An 18,439-nucleotide genomic window follows, 5' to 3' on the forward strand; every position below is an offset into this window, starting at 1 on the left:
TCATAATAGCTGGCTGTATTGATAATTTCCTAAGGGTGCCTGCCATGAGACAATGGAAAGGGCATCAGGTCTGACCATGGTGAGCCATGAGGGCCTTGCAGAGATAGAGTCAACTCTCTGGGCCTCAGTTTTCCTTTCTATAAAGTGAGTGACTTGGACTCTGTTGGGATCCCTCCACCTCTAAGGGTCTACTAGTCTATGATTCCATGAATTAAATTTCCGAAGTGGTTATGCTCCCTCATAAAATGGTAAAGATTTGGGTCCTAGAATCTCTGACTCCATTAGCAGGACCACACCTCCTCTAGAACTTTTTGGCTTCGTGTTTGTCATCATCTTTTTGAACTAACTGCTCTGATTCAATCTCTTTCACCTGACGACTTGCTTCCACCAGAATTCCATTTAATTCCACAGATGTTGAATGAAGACTTTCTGTGTTTCCAACTGCATGCCTACAAAGATAAATGAGACTAGTTTCCTAACCTTGGGGAAGTCCCAGTGAGATAGCAAGGTCGACTTTATAGAACTTCTTTTCTCCAGAGAGCTCTCTATTTCTTTGACTTGTGTGTGTCCCTAGACCAGTAACATTGACTTCACCAGGGAACTTGTTAGAAATGGAAACCTACGGAATCAGAAGCTCTGGGGTTGTGGTGCACTGGTCTTAGTTTTTTTGTTTGTTTGTTTTTGTTGTTGTTGTTGTTTTTGAGATGGAGTTCCACTCTTGTTGCCCAGGCTGGAGCACAATGGCATGATCTTGGCTCACAGCAACCTCTGCCTTCCAGGTTCAAGCGATTCTCTTGTCTCAGCCTCCTGAATAGCTGGGATTACGGGCATGCACCACCACAACCAGCTAATTTTGTATTATTATTATTATTATTATCACATTTTTAGTAGAGATGGGGTTTCTCCTTGTTGGTCAGGCTGGTCTTGAACTCTCGACCTCAGGTGATCCGCCTGCCTTGGCCTCCCAAAGTGCTGGGATTACAGGCGTGAGACACTGTGCACTTGGCCTGGTCTTAGTTTTTAATAAGTTCTCTAGAGAATTGAGATGCACATTTGAGTTTGAGAACCATTGAACTAGCCCTTTCAGGGACAAGCTATGAGACTGTGGTTCTGAGCCTTCAGGGACCCAAGGAGACATTTTGAAGAAAATTCAGTTACTTGGGCTGCCAGGACTTGGTGTTTTCAACTCAGAATTGGAGCTTTCTTGGAACCTCCAACAACATTTTGAACCTTTGTGGTGTTTTTGTAAATGTGCAGGTGTTGTGGAAGCTACCCATTTGTTTTGTAGGGAAAGAATCCAATTTAGCACACAATTCTCCATGGAACTTCCAGGCTTCCCTTTAAATTGATTGTGATGCTTGGATAGATACTGACACCATGACTAAGACCCATAATAAAGGCCCAATCCAAGGAGGATCTGCTACTTCCAAAGATCTCCAAAGGAAGAGAGTTCTCAGAGTGTGAGTCTTGTGTGAATTTCCCTCCCTTCAAAGGTGCCTTAATTAATATCCTTCTCCATGGCAGGGTCTAAGCCTGGCCCCTCTTTTCAGCAGGTAAAGATTATTGGGTCACATTCTCCCTGCAGTAAGTTCAGACATTAAGGGTGGGGCAGGTGTGGCTCTTGGAGAGGGGCCTGCCTGGGTCTTGGGAATGCTCTCCCTTGTCCTCCTTCCTGGGATCTGCAGATCCATCATCCACTGCCCCAACCCAGGGCTATAGGCTAAACCATAGGAGCCTTCATGAAAATGAGACACCCCCGCCTTCTTTTTTTTCTTTTTTCTGAGAAGGAGTCTTGCACTGTCGCCCGGGCTGGAGTGCAGTGGCACCATCTCAGCTCACTGCAACCTCCACCTCCTGGATTCAAACGATTCTCCTGCCTCAGCCTCCCAAGTAGCTGGGACTGCAGGCACATGCCACCATGCTTGCCTAATTTTTTGTATTTTTAGTAGAGATAGGGCTTCACAATGTTAGCCAAGATGGTCTCGATCTCCTGACCTCATGATCCACCCACCTCGGCCTCCCAAAGTGCTGGGATTACAGGCATGAGCCACTGCACCTGGCTGAAAAGCACCCCCTTAAGGTGCCTCTTAGGGTGAACTCAGCCCCTGGGGCTCAGGGCTTGGCTGGATTTCAGTTCCTCTCACCTCCTTGAGCAGGTGCCTGTGTGCAGCACCAACCACACAGCCATAGCTGTAACCCTGCCCCTACCCAGCCTAGGGCTGGACATGAGTGAGGGCTGATGGAGGGATGGGCAGGGGAGAGCCTATACATGCAGCCAGCACATGTCGGGAGTTCCCACGTGCTGGATCCTTCATTACATAATTTCCTTAAATTCTTACAGCTGCCCAACGAGGTGGATAGTGGTTGCACCTCTGTATATTTTTTTCTTTTTCTAAATTATGAAAGATTTCAAACCCTCAGTGCCCCCATGTTCTCATCTATGCAGTGGGTATGATGCTTCTTGCTCCTTTCTCAAAAACTTGTTCTGAAAATCAAATGACACCACAGTGACAAAGAGCTCTGGAAAAAAGATGTTAAAACATCCTGCAAATGTTAGGTTTCATATAGATCTTATCGCTGAGACCTCAAAGGCTCAGTTTCTGGGTCCTCTGTTTTGAGACACTCACCCTGGACTCACCCAGCCCCCAGGGTTATGCATGGGTATGGCAAAAGGTTGGTTTCCTGCCAGGCTACTGGTGTTTGGGGGGTGCCTCCTCTCCTAAAACCATTAGACTTGTAAGGCAGCAAGGATGAGGTGTGTGTGCAGGCACTCAGGGACGAGTCACAGTCTGGCAAGCTGGCCTGGACAGGATGACCTCACGGGCCTTTCCCACTTCTCATTTTTATGACTAGCTTCACTGTTTCGTTTTGGCTTTCTCTCTCTTTCTTGCAGCTGTGGTGATTAGGATTTAGGGCAAGCATTTGGGATCCCTTTTTTAATCCCTTTCAAATCCTGATTCAGCTGCAAAGTCCGGGAAGGGAGGAGAGAACGGGGGAGGAGGGACCCACCCTGGTGAAAGGCAGTAGCTCAGAATATCCGAGAAACTCCAACAGGAATGCCCAGCCTCCACCCACTGAGGCTGGAGGCCTCTCATCTCATCCAATATCATCCTAATGCTAGAAACACAAAAAGGATGAGTTTGTCTGTGGACTCAAACCTTTTACAGCCTTCTTGCTTAGATGCTTAAGGCATAAATATGGTAGTCATGGTGGTAAGGGAAAGACTTAACATTTACCTTTTTCCAATTTAACTGTGTCCTTTGTTGAAATATTTCTTAGGTCCCCTTTTCTCCATTTCCACTACTGTCCTGGGATTAGATCTGAGTCCCCCTCTCAATGAGATTAGTCCAGAAATTGTGTAGACCATCCATCTTGCAAACCACTGCCAGACTCTGTTGACTTTTCATTATGTAACTCCCCTATGGGAGAGGTGAGTTACATAATATGATGCTAAGATGCCCCTCACTGGTGGCATCATGTACATATTTCTCAGTCTGAAAGGAAAGGTCTTTTTAAACTGGCTTCAGGCCATCTCTCCAACTAATTTCTTCCTGAAACTCCTAATATTCCCTCTACTGCAAGGTCTCATCACTTATTCTGTTACTCACCACATTCATTCCATCTTGGGCTTTGGTTCATGTGATCCACTCCATGTGCGCCTTCTCTCTAATCTAATCACCATGCACCTATGAGGTCAGCTAATGTCCCATCTCCTTGACCCCAGCCCATTCATATCCCTATTCTCTTAGCAGCTATTGTCAGGACCACACAGTTTTTGTGACAGTTATTCTTTCATAGTTTTATTAGTTATGTCTCCCCAGGTAGACTGGAAGCTCCTTAACTTTGGACCCTGTCCTAAGCTTCTGTTATATTCTCTGCAGTGCCCAGCCAAGCTTATGTGTCATGCAGTAAAGAATAAAATAATTTTGACCCTGATCAGGTATTTGGTTACATAAAAACTGCATTGGCGACTTTCTGGAAACTAACATGTTGATTTATCTTGCAAAAAGGATTGCCATCTGATTATAGCCAGTAGTCATGATCTTCCAGCCATGCACAAATATAACCTTATAATTCCATGAGTGGGGAGGAAAATTGATGAAGACTGGAGGTTTCAAAGGTGATCATCAGCCCCAGGATTTCCAACAATAGCTGGTCTGCACTGGGTCCTTAATTCCCTTTTAATGTTTTTATATTTGTATTTATAAATATTTTTAATGCAATCTTGCTCTTGTCGCCCAGGCTGGAGTTCAATGGCGCTATCTCAGCTCACTGCAACCTCTGCTTCCCGGGTTCAAGCGATTCTCCTGCCTCAGCCTCTTGAGTGGCTGGGAATGCAGGTGCCCGCCACCATACCAGGCTAATTTTTGTGTTTTTAGTAGAGACAGGGTTTTACAGTGTTGACCAGGCTGGTTTTGAACTCCTGACTTCAGGTGATCCACCCGCCTCCCAAAGTGTTGGGATTATAGGTGTGAGCCACCACGCCTGGCCTCTCTTCTAATGTATTTGACCACTCCTTTTTCCCCAGAGAGCTCCTGTGAGAATAAGCGGGCAGACCTGGTTTTCATCATTGACAGCTCCCGCAGTGTCAACACCCATGACTATGCAAAGGTCAAGGAGTTCCTCATGGACATCTTGCAATTCTTGGACATTGGTCCTGACGTCACCCGAGTGGGCCTGCTCCAATATGGCAGCACTGTCAAGAATGAGTTCTCCCTCAAGACCTTCAAGAGGAAGTCCGAGGTGGAGCGTGCTGTCAAGAGGATGCGGCATCTGTCCACGGGCACCATGACGGGGCTGGCCATCCAGTATGCCCTGAACATCGCATTCTCAGAAGCAGAGGGGGCCCGGCCCCTGAGGGAGAATGTGCCACGGGTCATAATGATTGTGACGGATGGGAGACCTCAGGACTCTGTGGCCGAGGTGGCTGCTAAGGCACGGGACACGGGCATCCTAATCTTTGCCATTGGTGTGGGCCAGGTAGACTTCAACACCTTGAAGGCCATTGGGAGTGAGCCCCATGAGGACCATGTCTTCCTGGTGGCCAATTTCAGCCAGATTGAGACGCTGACTTCCGTGTTCCAGAAGAAGTTGTGCAGTAAGTCCTGCTCCTCTGTCACTCTTCTAGATAAACCATTAGAATTCATTCATTCATCTTCAGGTGTTCATTCTGTGTTACCATGTTCCAGATACTGTGCTGGCAATGGGTTTTCAACAAAGGCCAAGATAAACACAATGTGCTCCAGAGGCTTACACTTTGACCAAGGAGACACTTCTTTTTCTTTTTCCTTTTGAGACGGAGTCTTGCTCTGTCGCCCAGGCTGGAGTGCAGCAGTGCGATCTCGGCGCACTGCAAGTTCCACCTCCCGGGTTCACAGCATTCTCCTGCCTCAGCCTCCCGAGTAGCTGGGACTACAGATACCCACCACCACGCCCGGCTAATTTTTTGTATTTTAGTAGAGATGGGGTTTCACCATGTTAGCCAGGATGGTCTCGATCTCCTGACCTCGTGATCCACCCGCCTCAGCCTCCCAGAGTGCTGGGATTACAGCGTGAGTCACCGCGCCCGGCCGCAGACACATATTTTTGTTTATTTATCTTTCAGAGACAGGGTCTTGCTCTGTCACCCAGGCTGTAGTGCAGTGGCATGATCAAAGCTCACTGTAACCTCGAACTCCGGGTCTTAGGTGATCCTCTTGCCTTAGCCTCACAAGTAGCTGGGACTACAGGTGTGCACCACCATGCCTGGCTTATTTTTTAATTATCTGTAGGGACAAGGTTTCGCCATGTTGCCCAGGCTGTTCTGAAACTCCTGGCCTCAAGTGATCCTCCTGCCTCAACCTCCCAAAGTGCTGGGATTACAGGCATGAGCACCCAGCTGAGACAGACATTAAATATGTAATTATACAAATAAGTAACTATAGTTGTCCCAGTGTAATGGAGGAAGAATTCAGGACATGATGGAGTGTGCAACCCCGGGACCTGACCTAGGCCTGGGTGCTCAGGGAGATTGCCCTGGGGAAGGGACACATAAGTCCAAGCCACAGAATGAGGAAGAGTAGATAGACAAAGTTTTTCTTCAGCACATGGAGCTGCCCTGGAATTCCCTAAGTTGGAATTCATGAGTTGGAGGAGGGATAGGAATAGAAAGGCAGAAAAAGTAACAGAATCTCTCCTTGGATGGTGTGGAATACCATGGCATTTTTGCCCCATGGTGGTGCTGGCAGAGGATGTTTTCTCAGCTGACAAAGAGGTCCAACGTATACAGAGGACCAAGGTGTGGTCCTGGCAGCTCCCTGCCTGTTAAGATTGTAGGGGCCACTCCTCACCTGCCAACTCTTTCTGCAGGAAGATGCCTCTCGGAGCTGCATTCTTCTGTGTTGGAAGCTTTCTTCCCTCTTTTGCTTTCTAACCCTCTTTCCATAGGTCTTCTCTCTCCCTTCCTTCCCGCGCACTTTCCAGTTATCTCTACCCCTGCTCCTGCCCCCACTCTTCTCAGCTGGTCAGCCTGCATTCTCCGTAGTTTCCTGCCTCTGTGGCTGCCTTTTTGTTTCTTCCTCCTCCAGGAGGGCAGGGGGCCAGCGGCCCAATCCGGGAAACTCGAGTCCTGATTTGGTAAACAATGTCCCACCCTGACTTATCCATTCCCAGTGGTCCCTGTCCCTTCCAGCTACCATGAATCTTTGATGGGGAAATAAAAGGAAATAATCTATTTTTAAATATCTATTTGTAAATGATCTATGTGTAAATATCTATTTGTAAAATGTAAAATATCTTTTCCTAGAGCAGGGTGGAGAATGAGCTTTAGAGCCAGACTCCGCACCAACTCCCCAGGAGGGGGCACCCAGGAGGGGGTTCTCAGAATGTGACATATTCTAGACCCCTAAGATATAGGCCCCAGGGAAAAACAGTGTGCTTTTGATGTGTATTAAACAAAATCCCCTGCTGAGAACTAACCTCAACAAGTGCAGAGATCTCATTTGTTCTTGACTCCAGAATCAAAAGATTTACTTAAGAAATCAATGCCATGAAGAAGAAAGAACTTTTTTCCTTGCAATGCCACTTGGAAAGTGTTCAGAAGTGCCATTTCCCTGGCACTGCAGAGGTCGTGTTGTGGTGTGCCATGGCCCAAGTCAGCTGGAACACTTTAATCAGCAGGACACACTGCAAGCATTTCCAAGGTTTATGACTTTAAATGACTTCTGCAGAATTTATGTTTCCCCTTTCCTGAAAATATTAAAAGGGAAATTGGTTCTGTAACCATTTTGACAGTTTATTCATTTGTGTTGGAAAATTTTAATGGAGGGCTTCTTTTTATAATCATTCTGGATTTATCAGAAAATGGAAAGATAACATGGTAAGGCTGAGGAGCTACACCGTGGGACTGACCACCCCCGCTCCACCCCCATGGTGTTGAATAGGATATACCAATATGGACTTGTCCATGGAAAAACTATCTCTGTGTGCTTTACGACAAGGCAGCAAAATGAAAAGGCAGTTTGGACTTTTCCTCCCTTCATCTTCTTTGTTATAATCTGGAAGCTTTAAGAAAACATCAGTGTTATTCCATTTGTTCCTGTGGCCTGAGAAATGAATCCCCTGTGAGTCCCCCCATCCACTCTGCAGGAGACAGGGCTGCTGTCTCTCCCTGCACTGCACTGCCAGGCTTTGCTCAGCAGACTCAGCAGCAGTCTTGAAAGGCTGAAGAGGCCCCAGGGCCTCTTTATCAACTGCACAGTAAAGACTGCAGTAACTAACATTTATAAAGCACTTTCCCGTATGTTATCGCAGAAAGCCCCAGGAGGCAGGCAGCACACTCCTGCCACTCTCTTTTTACAGGTTAAGGAAGTTGCTAAGTGAATCACCTGAAAAACAGATAGCCAAGATATAGTTGGATGCTAATTCCAAATCTCTTGCTCATTTCACTCCTCTGCATGTTGGGAATTATAAATTCCTCTTTTAAGGTAAACTATTTTCTGATGGCCACCTCCACAGTCCAGCCTGGCCAGGTAAACCTACCTTGCAGTTGGCATTCACCTGAAATAGGTGAAACTTTGAAGGGAGCCTTCGTAGGAGGAGGAGGAGCTGACTCTAGCTGTACAATCTTGAGCAAATCTTTGTGCTCTCTGAGCCTCAGTTGTCTCATCTGTAAAATGGGATTTTATATGCAGAAAGTAGATGAGTGAACAGGTGTTGTAAATGGTAGAGTCCTATTCGATGTGCACTGTGTTATGTATTATTACAATCAAATACACTGCGGACCAATGGGCTAGGCAGATGGCCTCAGTTTTGTTCTGCACTCAGATGATTAGACAACAATGGTGAGCATTTTCCAAGTTGCAGATGACATCTCTGAGGTTTCAGAAGTTTCATTTTTTCCTTAAACATTCATTGAACTTGTAAACCAAAAAGTATCTGAGACAAGTCCCAATCAATTTAAAAGTTTATTTTGCCAAGGTTAAGGACATGCCTGGAAAAAATGAACACAAAATCACAGGAACAATCTGTGGTCTGTGCCTTTTTCCAAAGATGATTTTGAGGGCTTCAGTATTTAAAAGGGAGAGAGGGAGGGCATGGTCACATTACTGAATCCACATGTTGCAAGAGAAAAGGAGCAGGTAAGGGAATGGTCAATTATATATTCCTCTAGCGCTCAGTAAATCAACACTTTACATAAGATAAGGTGAACATAGAGTAGCTACTTATGGAGATATTTAACCTTTTATCTGTAGCAATCTGCTTAGGAACAAAAGCAAAGGCAGTTTCTTGCATTACTCAGCTTTTAGCTTAATGTTTTTCCTTTTGGCATAGTGAATTGGGATCCTGAGATTTTATTTTCCTTTCACAAACTATACCCCAATAATAGCTAATCTTGTCCTGTGCTAGGCACTTTTAAATACAGTATTCCATTTCATACTTAAAATAGCCCTTTGAGGCAGGTACTATCATTATCTTTTTTTTCTTTCTAAGAGATAGGGTCTCACTATGTTGTCCAGGCTGGCCTCGAACTCCTGGGCTCAAGCAACAGCCTCCCAAGTAGCTGGGACTATGTGTCACTATACGTGGCTCTATTATCCCTACTTTACAGAACTGGAAATTGTCAGGGTCTGCCTGGGGGCTCCAGGAGAGCTTTAAAGACAAGGTGATGCTAATCATTACTAACATTTCTTGATATTAATGTATGCATGTGTTGTTTCAGGCTATTAGCATATGTTAACTCACTTTATTCACACAACAAACCTGTCAAGTAGATGCTCTTTTAGTTCCCATTTTATGGAAGAGGAAATTGAGAACCAAAGAGGTTAAATAACTTGTCCAAGATCACACACCTGTAAGTGCTGGAGCTTGTTTTTTGTTTTTGTTTATTTGTTTGTTTTGTTTTGTTTTTTGAGATAGGGTCTCACTCTGCCACCCAGGCTAGAGTGTAGTGGCATGATCATAGCTCACTACCGCCTCAAAGTTCCATCCCAGCTTGGACTACAAGTGTGTGCCACCAAAAATGAATAATTTTTATTTAAATCTTTTTTTTTTTTTTTTTTTAAAGAGAAAGAAACAATGTCTTACTATGGTACCCAGTCTGATCTTGAACTCCTGGGCTCAAACAACCCTCCTGCCTCTGCCTCTCAAAGTGCTGGGACTACAGACATGAGCCACTGTGCCTGGCCTGTAAGTGGTAGAGTTGAGACGTGAGCCCAGGCATTCTGCAGGCAGAACTGAAAACCAATGCTGCATCCGCAGATTGGGACAGGCGGTGTCTGGGTGTGATCAAGGCAGGACCTTTATCATACAGTGAGGAATTGATTAGACTCTGGAGTCAGACCTCGCTGGGTGAGAGTCCTGGCTTTGTCTCTTTGGCTGTCTGGCTGTGAACCTGAGCACAGTGGAGGCTTTATACCTGCAGGCAGGGACTTCCCATACCAGCCACAGCAAGGGGAATCCTGAGGTTGCATTCTCAGGCCAACCCTGAGACCACCAGGGAGAGGCCAGGTGCCCTGTGAATTGAGGTCCTGTCTACGAGATGACCAAAACCCACACATCCTGGAGTCTGCCATTTTTGCCACCCAGTAAGAGAAAACACTGAATCTAGGGGCTGCAAACACTGTCCCAAGTGTTCTGGTGATTCTTGCCACCTGGGCAGGACTGCTTTTAATTAACTTCTAGATGCTGACTTTATCAGCCTCGTCTGGTATTTTGGAGCAGGGAGCCAGGCTGTTCCTACCCTAATAGCCCCACCCCACCCAGGCCAGGCACAATTTAAGGTCCTAATAGTATTCCTAGGACACACCCTTCATGAACTGACCTGGGCAAAGTCTACAGTGATTGTACCCCTTTGAGGCCCTGTTGTGAAGTGGGGAGGCTGGACTGACTTCACAACGTTGAGTCTACTGTACTCAGTAATACAAGACCTCCAGCCCACCTCCCTACACTGACCACTCCTTTAGTCATTCATACAATCATTAAAAAAAAAAAAACTGTTCTTACTTCCTAGTCAACATATCCAATCCCACCAATGACTTAGACTGCTGATGAGTTATTCCTTCCTGCTGAACACAAGGCCTTGCCTGAGTGTAAACCCAGAGGGCCTTCTGATAAATGAGGCTCATAGGACTGTTTCCAGCAGGCCAGTGGAGGAGGCAAGACTGTGGTCTCCCCTTGGCTCTCATCACAAATGCCCGTCCCACAGATGGCAAGGCATGAGGCCTGGATGCTCTGAAAGTCACTCAGCACTCACCCACAGCATTCTACAGATGGGAAAGTTTTATTTTAGTTTAGTGAAGATGTTTGGGATTCTTTTGGTTGAAAGTGTCAGGAATTCCATTTTTTTTCTAAAAGGTAGGGTTAGTGCATTATATCCATGGAAACAAGGACGGCAGTCGCGGGGGTCGTGCTTTCACTCCATCACCCCTCCACTCCTCTCCTTCTCAGGTCCACAGTCAGGAAGCATGGCCCCCCCCGACCCCAGGCCCTGAGGCTCACTTGTCCTCAGTTTGAGCCCCCTTTTATTCGGTTCTGGTTCCTAAATGCCAGTAAAGGACTCTGATTGTCAAACCCTGTACCAACCAACAGTGGTCAGGAGTGGGACTACCTCAGACCACCACGGCAGCTCCCAGATGCAAGGTGTCTGGAGTGCGAAGGAAAGGCAGTTTTTAGAAAAAGCAAGTACCAGATTAAATAATAGTAAATGTCTGTACTGAGGTCCCTAGAGCCCATCCATGCCTCTACAGGTAAAGAAATAGCCTACAAGAGCTACCTGATTTCCCAGAACTTCCCTCACTTGTTCAAGGTAGAGGGGAACTAGAACACAGTCTTCTAGCTCCCAATCCAGTGCCTTTTCCATTACACCAAGTTATAATGTTCTAGTTCCAGTTTCTCTTATGGCACCTGGCCAACATAAGCCTTAGTAACAAGCTGTCACTGTAAAACCCAATGCAGTAGTTCTTTTAATTCCCCCTCCCCACCACCACTTTTTTTTTTTTTTTGAGATGGAGTCTCTCTCTGTCGCCCAGGCTAGACTGCAGTGGCACGACCTCTGTTCACTGCAACCTCTGCCTCCCAGTTTCAAGCAGTTCTCCTGCCTCAGCCTCCCGAATAGCTGAGACTACAGGTGCCCACCACCATGCCTAGCTTATTTTTATGTTTTTAGTAGAGATGGGATTTCGTCATGTTGGCCAGGCTGGTCTCAAACTCCTGGACTCAAGTGATCTGCCCACCTCAGCCTCCCAAATTGCTAGTATTACAGGCGTGAGCCACCATGCCTGGCCTAATTTCCCCATTTGATAGGTGAAGAAAGTGGAGTTCAGAGAAACCAAGTCATTTGCACAAGGTCATAGGGAGTGGCGAAGCTGACCCTTCAGGCAGTCTATTTCCAGCAGCCATCCTCTCCCCACTGCTGCCTGCTGCCCTCCAGATATTATCTCTCCCTCACATCTCCTGTCTTCTTACTTTGTCTGTTAGGGTCTCAGCAAGAAGACAGGCACCAGGTACATCACTTGGGCCTCCCACTCATGGCAGTGGGTGACTGCTGTGTAGTTGGCTGCCTACACACCACACTTCCTTAATTACGGAGGGAGACAGGGACATGCTGTGAGTGCCTCAGAAATGCCCTCTGCCCTTGGGTAATTTGACTCCAGCAATCCATGAAAAGAAGAGAGTCTTTCAGGATGCAAAGCAAATGCAAATTAAAAGTGGGATAATGATTACCCTTCACCATAAGATTGTCAAAACTTAAAGTTTGATGACACCAAGTACCGAAGTTTTGAGGGCATCATTAGGACCATCATTGCTGATACGAGCTGTCTTGGAAGGCAATTAGGCCATATCCATTTAAAGTGAGACCCAGTCCTAGAGAAACCATCGCACATGCCTTCAAGGAGACATGTTCAGGAATGTTCATCACAACACTGTGAAATAAAAACTTGGAAACCACCCAAATGCTGACCAATGGGGAAATGGCCAAATAAAATGAGGACAGTCATGTGACCAATGGATAAATCAATTGGGAGGGATAAACTAGATCTCAGATTTTGATTAAATCTAAAATACAGTTAGTTTTCATTATTCACAATAATTGTGTTTTATAAAGTCACTACAAACACTGAGTTAGAGAATACTAAACCATTGCTCCTGCGGGAATATAGGGTTAGGTTCCTGCAATCCTCTGGTGACAACATTTTTTGTCAACTAATCAATACGTAGCCTTGTTTTATGTATGTTTCTATTTAAAAACATCTTATTTGTTTTTTGTTTGTCTGTTTTTTGAGACAGAGTCTCGCTGTGTCTGCAGTGGCACAATCTCAGCTCACTGCAACCTCTGCTTCCTGGTTTCAAGCGATTCTCCTGCCTCAGCCTCCCGAGTAGCCGGCATTACAGGCACCTGCCACCATTCCTGACTACTTTTTGTATTTTTTTTAGTAGAGTCACGGTTTCACCATGTTGGCCAGGCTGGTCTCAAACTCCTGACCTCAAGTGATCCGCCCACCTCGGCCTCCCAAAGTTCTGAGATTACAGGTGTGAGCCACCATGCCTGGCCGAAAACATCTTATTTGATATATACCATTGATTCATTAACATCAGACCCAGAGCCAACGATAACTCCTGACTGAATGAAACTTATCTAACACGTATTTTCCCTGTAAGGCACATTGCAGTCTTTCTGCACTGAGGAACACTAGACAAAACATCACGATTTTAAACAGCAAAATCATTTACAGAAATGAAAAAAAAAATCGTGGTGCTAAGTAGACTGTGAAAAGGATACTTGTTCACAGAATGAAAGCTGAAAAAGAAGGCAGAGTGGCACCTTATCCAACCTCAGCTGGGAACATCTGCACCAGGCAACACATTTTTTTTGTGGTCTCAGCTACTTGGAAGGCTGAGGCAGGAGGATCACTTGAGCCCCGGAGATTGAGGCTGCAGCGAGCTGTGACTGTGCCACTGCACTCCAGCCTAGGTGACAGAGCAAGAGCCTGTCTCACAAAAGAAACTAAATGTAGAGATATTTTAAATTGAGCGCTTATGCACTCTGAGCATGTCCGCTAGTGACCGTGAAAATGCTGTGAGTATTGGTTTGGGCTTACAAATACAGTTTAGTGAGTAGGCATATTCATAAATGTGGAATCTGTGAAGAATGAGGATCAACTGAACATGTCTTCACAGTTTGACATCTCTGAAACTGGGGTGCATTTTAGATTCCATGAAATACAGTACACGTATCAACATGGATAGAATCTGTGATTAATGTTGAGTGAAAACTGAGTTGAAGGTCAATATATAGGATGAACCTACAGATGCAAAATAAAACAAAATGCCACCATAATTCTCCTTTGCTGTAAAATGGTTAACAGGTATCTTCAGCATTCCCCAGGCACTATTCTCAACACTCTACCATCTCCATTAATTTACCCTTTTTGAGGTTCTTATGAGGTAGGTGCTATTTTTATCCTCATGTCATATAAAGAGGTTAAGAAAATTGCACAAAGGGCTGGGTGTGGTGGCTCATGTCTGTTATCCTAACACTTTGAGAGGTTGATGCAGGAGAATTGCTTCAGCTCAGGAGTTTGAGACCAGCCTGGGCAACATAGTAAGACATCATCTCTATTTTTGAAAATGAGAAAATTTCTAGTTTATTTAAAAATAATAATAATAAAAGAAAATTGTACAAGGTCACAAGAAACCTGTTTATTTCACCCTGAAGTAAAAATGACTGATTGGATCTACAAACCTTCCTAGTGTTATTTGTGTCCTAACAGGAACCAAAACACAGACAATCAAACTCAGAACAGTACATTCTAAATTATATTGTTGTGAAATAAAACAGCTTCACTTCCCTCGTTCATTTATTGTCCACCATATTTCTTACTCCAATGTAAAGTGACATAAACTTCAGATGGATTTAATCACAGCTGAGTTTTCATAAGTGCTGGATTAATGGAATTGTTCTAAGCTTTTGAGAGCTCCTTTTATTTTAGCTTCATAAAAATATATTTCTACATATAGACACCTTTTTTGTTTATGAGAACACTTGCATAACTTGTTGTTTGTACTGTTGCTTGTTAATTTTAAATACAATCAAGTTACATTGAGTAAAGTCAGAAATTAGGATATTAAAAAAAGAGAATTTTTATGAGCTGCAGACAGACTTATGCAAGAACCAATGTACCAGAAAGCTGAGGTGCTTCAGAAACTAAATGCAGAGGGCAGGCGTGGTGGCTCATGCCTATAATCCCAGCACTTTGGGAGGCCAAACTGGGAGGATGGCTGGAGCCCAGGAGTTTGAGACCAGCCTGGGCAATGTAGTGAAACCCTGTCTCTACAAAAAAAATTGTAAAAGTTAGCCAGGCCTGGTGGCATACGCCCGTAGTCCCAGCTACTCGGGAAGCTGAGGTGGGAGGACGTCTAGAGCCCAGGAATTTGAGGCTGCAGTGAGCCGTGATTGTGACACTGCACTCCAGCCTGGGAGACAGAGCAAGGCCCTGTCTCAAAAAAAACAAAAAAGAAAAGATGCTAAATAAAGAGATAACATAAAGATTATAGAAACATGAAACATGTGAATGCATTTTTTACTCCAAATTTTGGTGTATACTTTTGCATATTAAAAAAATTACATTACCCTTGAAATATGATTTTGAGAAACTGTTGGTTCTTTAACACATTCTTGCTTATTTAATAGCTTTTCCTCCAGCCCCTTTGCTGCTTCCTAAAAATCCACACTTAAGCCAAAGGCCCCTCTGATGCTGGCAAACTTTTCTGATTCCCCAGCCCACCACATGGGTTGAATTGGAAATTTAAGTTGAATATTAAGTTGAATTGGAAATTTCTTGCTTTTTTTTTTTTTTGTAGATCAAAACCAATCAAGTATCAGCAATTTCATATAGTTCAGCCTAACACGGTTTCTCTTTGATTTTCCATGGCCCTTTATCTGGCCCTGTCTTGTCCACCTTGGACTGTGAGCCCCCTTGAGGGTAGGGACTGCAGCTTGTTTCTGAGTCCTGCCCATAGGAGAGAGTAGGTGCCGAATAAATGCTTGCTGGCAGGAATGGAGTGAGAAAGGGCGTCACCGTTGACTTACCTTCCTGTGTCTTCCCTTTCAGCGGCCCACATGTGCAGCACCCTGGAGCATAACTGTGCCCACTTCTGCATCAACATCCCTGGCTCATACGTCTGCAGGTGCAAACAAGGCTACATTCTCAACTCAGATCAGACGACTTGCAGAAGTAAGACTGCTTTGCTGATATATTTGTGGTTTCTTCCTCTTCCCTCTTCCTCTCTCTTCTTTTATCTGGGCTCATTTTATTCATCTGTGATGCCTCACCCACCCCAGTTATCATCTCTTGGGGACAGAAATAAAGTTTGGTATTTTCTGTTGACCCCATCACAGTTCCTAGTCCAGAGCTGGGCACACAGTAGGCCATCAGGAAGAGTTAGAAAGCTAGGTAGAAGCACCATCTCAGAAATAGCCTTTTTGAATGTATGAACTGGTCTTCTTTACATCCAAGCTTGTTCTTTAGCAGGGACTACCGAAGAGCCTTTTCATCCACTGTCTTTATTAACTGTACCCTAAGGAACTGTTTCCATATTTTATTATCTTCTATAAAGCGTGGATTTAGGAAGAGTTATTAACTTCTGCTGGGAGTGATTATTCAAGTTCTGTTTTAGAGGGGTGCAGGGACCCAGTTGCTTTGGTGTGGGACACTTTATAGGTGTCCTAGATTTTAAAAAGGGGGTAAACAGATGTAAGATATTAGAACTCGCATTCTCTTTTTTGGCTAAGTGCCAAAGACTAGACAATATACTGATATTTGAGCCAGCACAAGGTAGTCTACCCCTTAAAGGACAGAATTACCCATACACAGAGTACCATGTCCTTACTTTTTAAAGTTATGGATAAAGCCACTGAGTTAACCCACAGATGACCAGGCTACCAAAAGCAAGGCATGAGGAACCCACATGGAAGCAAACAAAACTCAGCTAATCTGACACTTAGTTCATGCACTGAGTAACTGTTGCAATGTGTCATTGTTGCAATGTGTCATTGTTATTATACCTCATGGCAAGCAATTAAGCATTAATGGAAAGCAGTTTGCACAAATGGCTGTAATTAGTGTCACATTTATAGAGGCAAACCACCTTTTTCATGTTTCTTCTCACTCTTCTTCAGTTTCAGGGTTGAGTGGTTGGCTGGAGTGCTCTCCCTGCCCCTCAAGATTAGGTAACATCTGCTTGACCCTCCAGTTCTATGTGGCCTGTGGAAGCCCAAAGCCCTCTGGACTCTGAATCGCAGGGGTGGGTGGGGGATATGTGTTCTTAGGCTCCTCTCAGACCCCAGGATCCCAGCAGCCTGAATCACCCTTATCTTCCACTTGAAGATCTGACGCTTCCTCAAGACCCACAACAAAGTCACTTGCACCAAATACTCACAGGTTTCCTAGAGTTTCCTAAAGAACTGGGGGAGACTGTGAAAGGACATCTCATACATTGCTCAGCAAACAACCTAGAGATCTCTTTAGACACCCCCCTCTATACACCTCCACCTCTCCAGGTGTTCTACCTCCCCACAACCATCCTCTGGAGGCATCCCTCATCCTCTTCAGGCATCCTCCCCTCTGCCCCAGATGCTTCTCTGGCCCATCTCAGCCTCCCATCATCTTGCCCACTCTCTTCCTGCCCTTCTCCTTCTCCTTCTCCTCCCCTTTCCTCCAACTCCTCCTTCTCCTTCTCCTTTCTTCTTTTCCTTTGATTTGTTTTTTTAAGACAGGGTCTTGCTCTGTCGCCCAGGCTTTAGTACAGTGGCACAATTATGACTCGCTGTAGCCTCAACCTCCTAGGCTCAAGCAGTCCTCCCACCTCAGCCTCCTGAATAGCTGGGACCACAGCTGCATGCCACCATGCCGGACTAATTTTTGTAGAGATGAGGTTGCTCAGGCTGGTCTCAAACTCCTGAGCTCAAGTGCTCCATCTGTCTCAACCCCCCAAAATGCTGAGATTTACGGGAGTCGGGAGTGAGCCACTGTGCCTGGCACCCTTCTCTTCTTAGGAGCACAAAGAATTCCTCTCCTTGTCTCATGTCCCACTGAGTGACTGGGATCTGGGAATCTGCTGATATTTATTTTCCGTGGGCTGGCCTAGCCAAGCCAGAGGAATTCTGACACCAGCAAATAAAAAATAAAATGTTCTTGCCCTGATTTTATGAGCAAGGCCTTCCCCCACACAGCAAGGTTTGCCAGACCCCTGCCTGGGCCTGCCACAGGCCCTGATGTCCCCCAGCTCTCAAGTACTGCTCTGGCCTTGGCTTCCTCCTGCCTAGGGATGTGCCACAGGAGAACGTGAAGCAGACCCTGCCTGGACTTCAGACAGACTGACCAGGTGGAGGGGCAGGGAGGCCCCGGCAAAGGAGGGCTAGGAGCTCAGGGCAGGGATTCTCAAACTTCAGTGACTAAGAATGAGCCAGGAAGCCGACTCCTGGGCTCACCCTTAGAGATTCAGAGTTAACAGGTCTGGATTTTCAATGAACTGACGAATGACTGCCACGCTTTGAGATTCACTGGCCTCAGGCAGTGACGGATCCCAGGGAGGGGCTTAGCTGAGCTCTGCTGTCCCATCTGACCCAGCTCTCTAGTCACCCTGAAGCAGTTAAGCCATCTTAACCTTCAGCCAGACTTAGCTTAATAAATGTGCAGTGATAAAGGATAGCTCTCTCTCTTTCAGAAGAAGATAATACTAATAACTCTTTTGCTTTCCCAAAATTGGTGTACCAGGGGCCTTGGTGGAAGAACAAGGCCTTCACTGTCCACAGATCTGGGCTTGAACCCTGACCTTATCACTTACCAACTATGGCTGTCTCACTCTGAGCTGGTTATTTAAACTCCTTGACTCTCAGTTTCCTCACCCATAAGATGGGAAAGAAGGGTGTTAACAAATCAATACCTATCTCACTGATTAT

The 18,439-nt window shown here is 45.4% G+C and overlaps 1 protein-coding gene across 2 annotated transcripts in view; it reads left to right on the plus strand.

Moving 5' to 3' along the window:
• The window catches only part of MATN2 (matrilin 2), a 171,481-nt gene that overhangs the window by 59,893 nt on the left and 93,149 nt on the right, over positions 1-18,439 (plus strand). For both annotated transcript variants that reach the window (XM_033203596.1, XM_033203595.1), the window contains exons 3-4: positions 4,529-5,098; positions 15,591-15,713. In XM_033203596.1, the coding sequence (XP_033059487.1) occupies positions 4,529-5,098; positions 15,591-15,713 (693 nt within the window). The remainder of the gene's footprint in view (positions 1-4,528; positions 5,099-15,590; positions 15,714-18,439) is intronic.

This window comes from Trachypithecus francoisi, unplaced genomic scaffold, assembly GCF_009764315.1.
Source record: "Trachypithecus francoisi isolate TF-2019V2 unplaced genomic scaffold, Tfra_2.0 Lachesis_group7, whole genome shotgun sequence".
Classification (NCBI taxonomy): domain Eukaryota; kingdom Metazoa; phylum Chordata; class Mammalia; order Primates; family Cercopithecidae; genus Trachypithecus; species Trachypithecus francoisi.